At 37.3% G+C, this 11,093-nt stretch overlaps 1 protein-coding gene across 1 annotated transcript; it reads right to left on the reverse strand.

Moving 5' to 3' along the window:
- Positions 1-427: 427 nt before the first annotated feature.
- LOC117029687 (olfactory receptor 2D3-like) lies at positions 428-6,312 on the reverse strand. The gene is made up of 2 exons (XM_033118897.1): positions 5,369-6,312; positions 428-578 (listed from the first exon to the last, which is right to left on the reverse strand). The coding sequence occupies exons 1-2, from the start codon at positions 6,310-6,312 to the stop codon at positions 428-430; spliced, it is 1,095 nt and encodes a 364-aa protein (XP_032974788.1).
- Between the last annotated feature and the right edge of the window lie 4,781 nt (positions 6,313-11,093).

The following is an 11,093-nucleotide window of genomic DNA, read 5'->3' on the forward strand; positions in this document are numbered from 1 at the left end:
TTAATTATCCTAAAATCAAATTCAAAGGAAAGCAGTCGTCCTTGGATGTTAAGAGGCTTATTGGAGTTGAGTAAGCCTAAAACTATTACTGTTTGTCACAGCTATATGATATTGAATTTAAAACTTTGTCCCCTACTGTGTCTATTTGGTAACAAGTCCAGACAAAGTCCTACCACAGAGTGAGTCTAAGGCATCCATTCCATGATTTTCTTCTAGTATTCCTTTTATAACATGGGCTGTAAAAAGAGGTCACAGTGGTATGTCCCATGTGAGTGCAGCTTAAGGTTCACCAGCTACACAGTAGAATAAAAATGAAGAAAATTATAAATTCTTCATATCATCACACACAGAATATTATATAAAGACTGGTTGTGTATAGCACTTTGACTTGGAGAAGGAATTGTGAGAGACAAGCCATGAGCCCTCCCTAGAAGGTGGACTGTGTTGGCAATATGTATTTTCCCAGGAGCCTCCTCAAGGCCCCCATGACCTCCTTATTCCTCAGGCTGTAGATGAAGGGGTTCAGGGCTGGAGTGACAATTGTGTAGAAAACAGCGTTGATATTGTCCTGCTTGGGGCTGTGGAGGGAACTGGGCAAGGATACGAAAGTCAATTTGGGGAATGTAATCAATAATGTTGTAAAGATTTTGTAGGGTATCCAATGGACAATTGTCTCATTAGGGAGAACACCTCAGGGATGATGTAGATGCCTGATCACTGCACTGTACACCTGAAGCTGAAGCTGAACAATAATGAATGTCAACCACAGTTTTATATAGATATATTGTTACAAGAACCGGAGTACAGCATTAGAAGTGTGGACAGTGGAAATGTAATGGCTGTGTGCGATTTCAGAGGTGTAGTGGATGGGGGGTAGGAGGGTTGTCACTGTGTGAGGGATATAAATGATTAATGTCTAACTATTACATTGTTTTGTGCACCTGAAACTAATAAAAAAATATAAATAAAAATAAATAAGATAAAGTGCTAGAGCAGCACTATTCACAATAGAATAAAAACTGGAAACCACGTATATCCATCAACAGTGGAATGAATAAATATTCACACAAATGGATATTATACGTGATTGAAACAAAGCTAACAGAAAGACATACAACAAAATGAATAACTCAACAATCTAATAGTAAGTGAAAAAAAGATAGTCCTAAGTATTAAATATCATGATACTCCTTTTGCAGATTTAAAAACTAAATACAAATATAATTTTTATGTCTACACATAGATTCAATACAACTATATAAAAGAGATGGAAAGAGAATGATGGAAATAAGATCTGAGATGATAGTTAACTACAACGAAAGGAGGCAGAGAGGACTGGTGGTGATCTAATGGTTAGATAAAAGGTATTGTCAAGGTTCTACCTCTTGTTTTCAGTGGTGACTTTATGGTAATGATGAATTAATTTCTTACACATCTGACTTCCAATGTTTCTACTTTATAGATAAACTAAAGATGACAGGTGATTAAATCCCTTAGATGCATACTATCTTTCACCTCTTCATTATCACATGTAGAAACTGCCTTTACTCCTGGGCCTTTTATTTAAGAGGAATAAGAGCACCTTCTCCACTTGAGTTGACTTCTCCAGTTATTGCTGAGATTCTGTCTTTCTTACCTTCACTGCCTGCTCTGTTTGCTTCTGCATTTACACGTTCTTCTTGTAGTACGAGCTCTCTCAATCCTCTGATTTAGCTTCCAAATATGATCAAGATTTCCCTGTTCAAAAAAACCATCCTTTGATTTTCCTTTTTCTTCAGATCTTTTCTCTAAATGTCTTCCATGTTCACAACAAATTTCTTGAAAAAGCATTATAATTACCGGGTCTACTTCTATTTTGAATTACTTACTCATGATATATGAAGTAACACTTGATACCTGTTATATCAGACAACCCAGAAATCATAGTAGCATAACACAATAAAATTGTATTTCTCACTCATGTAACAGTTGAATGCAGATTTCTTGGTTTGGGAGATGTCCTTATCTGCTCTTCTCTAAGGGATGGTATGTTTACTCTGTTAAGAGGGCATTTTGCTCAGAGAAATACTGAAGAAAGAGACCATGAGAAAACAGAAGAGTGTAAATCTCCCCTTATGACAGAGCATGACTCTCTGTAGTCCCAGAGATAATGAACCTGGCTGTTGAAGTTTCACTGACATTTTAGTTGATAAAAACCAGGATCATCTCCATCTCCTACTTTATCTCAACTGATTAGCTCTTCTAGATGCTCACTAATGTCCTAATAACACATTCAATGATAATTAAACAATTATATTTGATATTATTTAATTCAACAATACTTATTTAAGTTTCTGAATTATTAAAGAACCATTTCAGTCTTAACCATATGCAACTAGAAGGGAATTTATTTTTTTATTTTTTATTTTTGGGAGCGAATTTAAACATCATCTAATTTAATTCTTATTGACTTTATAAATCAGGATTTTGATTCCCAACAAGAACTGACTAGATCATGGTTAAAAAATAAATAACAAAATCACTGTCTCAAGCAACTATCCAATATCTCTTCTTTTATGACAAATAGCCCACTTTCAGTCCTCACCCTTCTGGACTATCTTTTTGTGTTTGTTAACTATTGAATATTCCTTATTTCTTGTTTTATTTTAATATTTTTATTAAAATATAGTTAACACACATATCATATTAGTTTCAGCGGTATACCATAGTTATTCAACATCTATATACCTACAGAAATGATCATGGCCGGCCCGATGGGTGGCTCAGGTGGTTGGAGTACGTGCTCCTAATGCCCAGGTGGCTGCTTCTACTCCACATGGGCCAGTGAGCTGCGCCCTCTACAGCTAAGATTGTGAGCAAAGGCTCTCCCTGGAACTGAGCTGCCTTGAGCAACCAGAGGTCGTTGTGAGCTGCCGTGGGCTGCTGTATGCTGCCACGGGCTGCTGTGCGCTGCCGCCGGCTACTGTGTGCTGCAGTGTGGTGCCAGGAGCAGCCGGCGGCCAGCGTGAGAGGTCAGCAGCCATCGTGACCAGCCAGCAGTCGGCGAGAGCTGCCATGAGCTGCTGTGAGTAGTCGACCAATGACCGGCAATGAACTGCCTCAGCTGATGGGGGAGCGCAAGGATCATAATACCAGCATGGGCCAGGGAGCTGTGTCCTACACGACTAGATTGAGAAACAACGGCTTGAACCGGAGTTGCAGGGGGAGGCGAAAGAAGGGAGAAAAAAAAAAGTGATCACCATAGTAAGTCCAGCAACCACCTGACACTGTACCACACTATCACAATATTATTCATTATATTTCATATGCTGTACATTACATCCCCATTACTTATTTGTTTTATTACTCATTTTTAAAATATTCTCTTTTTGTATTTATGATACACACCACTATGGCCAGATTCCCTTGCTAGACCTTGGATAACTCTTTATTAATTTCATCATTATGTCTTAATTTAATTGTAGATTTAAAGTCGGCTTTAATCAGGATGTTTCCAAATGAGTAAACAAGATAATTTCAGAGACAAGTTCTATAAACACAATAATGGAGATAGTGACATACGATTGGATGTTTGGGGATGGCCTCTGGAGAGCTGTCAGTTGTGTTGAGAATGAGCTGACAATGTTGAGTGTCGCGTCCAGCGCAACACGGGCAGTGAGGGTATGAGAAGGGGCGGCTTTGGGTTAAGTTTTTAAGAAAGAAACATACAGAGACTTAATGTAGTTAAATCTCAGAAGGCCACGGGTCTCACAGTTCTGAAAGACTGGAGCCCAGATTTGAGCCGACTGGAGGTTTTTATTGATAAGTATACAAGGAAGTAGCAGTGTTTTTGGCACGGTCTGTGAGACTCACTTATCACGTTATAGAAACAACCCAAACCAATTATGTTGATCTTCAAACAGCCGAAACAGAAAGTCCTTGAGGTGAGGTATGCAACTCCTTTAAGGGACATGCATCACATGTCGAAATTGTTTCACAGAGCTGAGCAGAGAGAGCTTAATCTTATCACTTTCAAGACTTTTCTCCCAATTAGGTGAGAGGGAAAAGTCAGAGCCAGCAGCGGCTTTTCCCAGGCAGGGGGAGTGAGGCAAGTCCCCTTCCCAGATCTTTTTAAGCAGTTCATGGGGGTCTCCATGGGGTTCTGCCTGGCTTGAGTTGTCTCCCCCGCCCCATGGGGAATCTTACTCGTCATTGGCTGCAAACCCTCTTTTGGAGACTAAATAGAGAGAAACATACAATCCCAGAGATGCACAGTCTCACAGACTCTTCTTTCCTTAAGGAAAGACATGGGGGGACAGTCTGCTAGGCTGCTGTGTGACAACAGTTGAGTATGAGTCAGATGTGTCAAAAATGACTGGCAAAGTATTTCAGACGAAGTGAATAGCAAGTGCTAATGGTTGGATGTCACGATGAGGTTTACATTTTTGTGGAAGAGAAAAAAAGTCTTTCTGGCTGAAATATCATGACTGTATACCTGCCAGATACCTTAATACAATGGACTCAGTGTGTGTTAATGAAGAAAATTACAGGAAGAATAAAACATTAGATAGTTACATAATATGATCAATATGATTCCCTACAATGCTGAAATTTAACAGTAAGATGAAAAATTCTCTTCAGATATTGAACATCACAAATTTGATAGCTTCTAACACAAATATTTTGAAGAATTAGGACTCTGTGATGATATAAATTGCCAAGGTTAATTTTCCATTTAATCATTGTCTTTCAGAATGAAGCTCTAAAAGTGAAGGCATGATCATGTCTTTATCAATTCTACCTACAGGGCAAACTGGTTAATCTTTTACAAAAAAACCTCTGCAGAATAGAGTACAAACTAGTTAGTCTTATGACAAGACTATGCATAATTTATTTCTAACTTTGTTTTCTGCCACACACTCTCAGTTACACATTTCTGTGCCTTTGTTCACCTAATAGTCTCCTTTAGACATCTTCTCCAGCCCATTGCTGCTTGTTGAAATCATACATCCTGCTAATTAATCAAGTCTCATTTCAGTAGTCATATTCATGAAATATTCCTGATCTTCAAAGAAGCTATTGCCCTGCTTTTGATCCGCATAGCAGTTTTCTTTAAACTTAAAATAGTTCTTTACTTAACTTTAAAAATAATTATGTCTATATTTGTGTTATCTTGTTAGTGGATTTCAAATTCTTTTAAAGAAAGCCCTAACTTTTACTCACATTGTGAGGTTCTGGTCACAGTGTTTGCACAAAGTAGGCATTTAATGAATAGTTGTGGAAAAAAAATCAAATGAGGCAAATAAAGCAAGGGCAGGAAGGGAGGATAGTGGAGCTATTGTTGTCAATCACTATGTTCCATGCACTAAGGAAACATGTCAGAAGTCACTGCCTCCGAAGGTGGACTATCTGTCTCCCAGACAGCTTCCTGAAAGCCCCCTTCACGTCCTTGTTCCTCAGGCTGTAAATGATGGGATTCAACATGGAAGTCATAACTGAATAGAACACAGAGATGACCTTATCCTTTCCAGTCATTGTCTTGGAATTGGGTCTCATGTAGGCAAAGATTCCAGAGCCATAATAGAGAACCACAACAGTGAGATGGGAGCCACAGGTAGAGAACAACTTGTGCCTCCCCTCCCCTGACTGCATCCGAATCACAGTGGAGAGAATGTTCCAATAGGAGACCAGGATGAGGAAGACAGGTGCCAAGAGGATAATCACACCCATTGAAAAGAGGGCCATCTCAGCATTGTAAGTGTCTGCTGAAGCCAGCTTCAGGAGTGCAGGAGGTTCACAAAAATAATGATTAACTACATTCTGTCCCTGGTAGGGGAGACACAGTGTAAAAGCACTGTCCACTGAACATACAAATGCCCCACTGATCCAGGACACTGTAGCCAACTGGACACAAAACCTCTGGGTCATGATAGTGGAGTAGTGCAGGGGCTTGCAGACAGCCACATAGCGGTCATAGGACATCACTGCCAGAAGTGCACACTCTGTACACCCTGCTAGAAGGAAGACAACTATCTGTAGTGAGCATCCAGCAAAGGAGATGCTTTTCTTTTTTACAAGGAAGTGTGCCAACATCTGAGGAACTATGCTTGTAGAGAAGCAGAGGTCGGCAAAGGACAAGTTTTTAAGGAAAAAGTACATGGGAGTGTGAAGTTGAGAGTCAGTTTGGATAAGGATTATTATGAGCAGATTTCCAAATATAGAGAGAAGGTAAATGATCAGGAAAACACAGAACAGCAACATCTGGATCCTGGGATCCTGTGAAAGTCCCAGTAAGATAAATTCAGTCACAGAAGTTTGGTTTCCTTCTCCCATTGTTGTTTATTCGTGTTTACCTATTATCAGAAAGAGAACAGATGCATTCTTAATGTTTGATTTCACATGTTTATAAACAAATACAATGTTAACAAGTGCATCTTACTGAAATATTGGCTTACAGCTATTTCTCAGTAGGTGCTAGTTTGCGTTAGGATGCATACTGTTGTTTCTATCAATTCACATGGTTTTTAAGCACATTTTTCCTTGCTTGATCCACTTGGTAGGCTAAGTGTCACACTCGATGTGGTGTCTCCACTAATCTTGATATTGATATATTCATATGTTGCTATGAAGATATATTAAAGGAATTTTCTTTGGTTCAATTTCATTTTTTTCTTCTCAAGAAATATTTAACATTTTACCTGGATTAGCAGCTTGAGAATGATGTGAACTTGTTTAGTCGATAAAAACCACTTTTGCTTTACTTCAAAATCAAAATACAGAGGTTAATGACAAGTTTGTTCAGAATAGAGTAGGAAGTTCAAATATGGTTTGGGGGATGAAACAGATAAATTGTAGGTATTAGTTCTTGTTTTTGTCCATAGTGTTTTTATAAAGAAGCTTCTTAAATAGTAACCCAAACCCAGGGAAAAGGAAAATCAGCATGAAAAAATGTAACATTCAGAAACGTAACTGAATAATGAGACTTTAGTGCCTTGTTTGAGGGACGGAAGCCAGGACCAAGCAGGAGCTTGAACTTCTGAATGAATATGAGCAGATTTTACAGCCCATGACACACAACCTCAGCTCACCTCTGATCCCAACCCCACCTACGGTGAACAGTTCTCACTCACTAGGCACCACGGATATTCTATCTCAAGGCTGCCAGGCCTTTCTGCCCAGGGTGTTGGGAGTATGGGGAAGTCAATGCCCCTTTAACCATTGGACAATGGGTGTTGATGAATAAATGCACCAGATATTTCTGGGAGTCATTCTATATGCTTCTTAAATGTTGAGCTCTATGGAGTTGAGCCTTCTTTGTCTATACTGTGATGATGGTGATGATGATGATGATTGATGATTATTTTGCCTATGAAGCTTTCTTAGAATTTTTTTCCTAACCACCATCCCTCATAAATTTTAATAGCACAGATATTTTGTATATTTATTTATACACTGCAGCCTTTTGGAAGGCCACATACTGTTGCAATCTCTAAGATTTCTTTCTCTTTCCTATATTGCCCCCATTGAGAATGCACAGTCTAGAATAACAAGTTAAGTAATCTACATTTTATAGGTGTTTAGTTGTTTCCTGTTTAAATCTTATTGCTTCCTTAGACCACTTCCTGGAATCACTTTTCAAATAAACTAACTCCACCCAAGCCCTTTTGTTGGGCTTTGCTTTTAGCTCCTAAAGTATGAGAGAAAGTATGGGACCTGAGATAAAGGCCTGATGAAGGCTATATGGGTAGGCTGCCTTCTTGAGGGGGAAGTCCCAGCTATGTCTGATAATAATTACTAACACTTAGTGCTTACTATGTAGCTGGCATTGTTCAAAGTACTCCATGTTTGTTTGTTTATTTATTTAATCTTCACAACAATCCTATGAAGAAGTACATTTTCAAATCTCTATTTTATAGTTGAGGAAATTAAGGGATAGAGATGTTCAGCAACTTGCTATTAACACAGATATCAATTGTTGACTTGGAAGACAAAGTCTCCAAGTCTTGTTCTAGCATCTGAGCTTTTAAATCTTCACTGTAATTTCACTCTGAGTTCCAATTCGAGTAATTAGTACTGCAAAATTCATTCACGTAGGGAAATCTAAGGGAAATCCAAGCAATGCTCAAAAGATGGAGGAAATTATCCTCAATCCCAAACATGTTTATAAATGGCTTGACTCCTCTGAAAGCTAGCTGAGCTTAAGGTTTCCAGATGTTGTCAATTAGAAAATAACTTGGAACAAACTAAGCCTTGTAATAGGATTCTCGCCATATTTTTTAAATTTAGGGAGGAGTTTCTGTAACAAAAGAGAGGGCTCGAGGTTCAGGTAGAACAACCAATCAGATTTAAGGAGTGTCAACCACGCATATGCCAGGTCTGCTACCAGGGCCACAATGGAGCAGTAGTCAGTTTGAGTCTGGTGCCACTGGTGACTATATGGTTGTCATAAATTTACTTTTAACACTCACGTTACTGGATTAGATTTGCAATGTAGGATATTTGGTGAGATTCAGTGGCACAACTGTTGTGTATAGGACCTTGTATACTGGGTAGCAGAGCATATTACTACTGCTACTACTACTACTACTACTACTAAATAATAATAATAATAATAATAATAATAATAATAATAATAATAAAATAACAACAATAATAAAAAACAACGAAATAATTTACCTCACATGACACTATGTTCCAGAAACTCTTATAAGCATTTAATATCTATCATTTAATCCTCAGAATATTCTCAAGAAATAAATACTACTAATATCCCTATTTTATAGATATGGATACTGAGACTCACTGAGTATTCTAAGAAAAACACTTTCAGGGACACAGAGCTAGTAAAGTATTGAATCAGGATTCAGTCCCAAATAGTCTGGCTCCATAGCCCAGACATGATATTGTCCCACTGAATAGTAGGACAGATTCTATTTTTAGAGACACACTCTGGAACTGGGCTCTGTCTGGATCCATAGAAGGAGTCAGAAGTAGAATGCACCATAGAACTGGGATTTGGGAAAATGTAAGGCAGAGGCTCAGGGTGTACATAGGAAAGAAACAGACATGCTTTCTTTCTGTAGTTTGGATTCAGGTGGAGAGGAAGCTACATAGCATCTGTGAAAATATCTGCAACATCTTAATATTCCTCAAAGTTTGTTTCTGTCCTTTCCTTCTTTACATACTGTTCCTTAGAGGATCTCATTTAAATCCATTGCCTAAACTATCACCCATATCTAGAATATCTCAATAATTATTTGGCATCTGACCACTATGCTAAAATTGAATTTTCAATTTTCTTCTGGATATTTACAATAGAATATTTCATTTCTGTCTCAAAATCAACGTATTTGTAATTTAATTTAATCCACAAATAATTTTTAACTTCACCCTTCCTGCAAATAAATATCACTACCATTTTCTCTAAACACCATAACCTAAGAATATAAAATCAACTTTGATTTCTTTATCTACTGTATGCCAAGTTGGTCAATCAAGTTCATCCTTTGAATCCTTTTAAATCTCTAAACATTCTTTTTATTGTCATTGTCATTCTTGCTAGATGAGCCTTTCATTCAGTTCTACTTTTGTATTTCAATATCCTTCTAACTTGTTTCTATACCCTAGAGTCTAATACATCTTGTACTCACTAACTGATAAATCTTCCAAATTAAATGGTTTCCGATATCCAATTAAATAAACTCAAAATTCCCTAGTTGAGCATTTAAAGCTTATCTCAAGCATATCTCAGTCTCTTTCCGACTTTTGCCTGAAGTTTCTTTTTTTAATTAAATTTATTGGGGTGACATTGGTTAGTAAAATTATATAGGTTTCAAGTGTAAAATTATAATATACATTCTCTATAGATTCCATTGTATGTTCACCACCCAGAGTCAGTTCTCCTACCATCACCATATATTTGACCCCGCTTACCTTCTTCTACCATCTCCCTCCTCCTCCTCTCCACTCTTTCCCTCTGGTAACCACTAAACTGTTGTCTGTGTCTATGAGTTTTTGTTTCTTTGTTTGTCTTATTCCTTTGTTGCTTTCAGTTTTATATCACACGTTTGAGTGAAGTCATATGGTCTTGACTTTTTCTCTCTCACTTATTTCGCTTAGCATTATAATCTCAAGATCTATCCATGTTGTCGCAAATAGCAGTATTTCATCTTTTCTTATGGCTGAGTAATATTCCATTGTGTATATGTACCATACCTTCTTTTACCCAATCATCTATTGAAAGACGCTTTTGTTGTTTCCATGTCTTGGCCACCATGAATCATGCTGCAATGAACACAAGGGTATATTTACAGATAAAATTTTCAGATTTTGGGGGTAGATATCCAGAACAGAGACTGCTAGGTCATATGGCAATTCTATTCTTAATTTTTTTAGAAACCTCTATACTGTTTTCCACAGTGGCTGTATTAATTTACATTCCTACCAGCAGTGTATGAGGGTTCCTTTTTCTCTACAACCTCTCCAACACTTGTTATTACTTGTCTTCTTGACAATGGCCATCTGATTGTGGTTTTGATTTCCATTTCCCTAATAACTAGTGAAGCTGATCATTTTTTCATATATCTGTTGGCCATTTGTATGTCTTCTTGGGAGAAGTGCCTGTTCAGATCCTCTGCCCATTTTTCAATTGTATTGTTTGGTTTTTTTGTTGTTGAGTTGCATTTGTTCTTTATATTCTGTTTCAATAAAACCAAATTGTTAATGATCTGTGGAGTTTGGATTCAAAGAGCTTGGTTAGGTAAAAAAGACAGAGACTGATAACAAGAATAGGTCACATTAAATATATCTGTTAATGGAGAATGGTTTAAGTTTTTTTAAAAAAATATGTACACTATCTAAAAATAAATATTGAATTTCCTGAGATAATAAACAATTTTTTAATTTTCTAAGTTATGAATTTTGAAAAAAAGGGGAATGACATAAAGAGACTGACAACCATAGGGATACTATACTGGTTTATAAATATTTATAATTGATAAGGCTCAGGCACATATAGTTTTACAGATAAACATCAAGGACTAGATCATTCTTATTATTTAAATTATACCAAGGGATAAAAATAGGATGTTGAACATTTCAATGAACAAAAAACC

Source organism: Rhinolophus ferrumequinum, chromosome 11, assembly GCF_004115265.2.
Source record: "Rhinolophus ferrumequinum isolate MPI-CBG mRhiFer1 chromosome 11, mRhiFer1_v1.p, whole genome shotgun sequence".
NCBI classification, from domain to species: Eukaryota; Metazoa; Chordata; class Mammalia; order Chiroptera; family Rhinolophidae; genus Rhinolophus; species Rhinolophus ferrumequinum.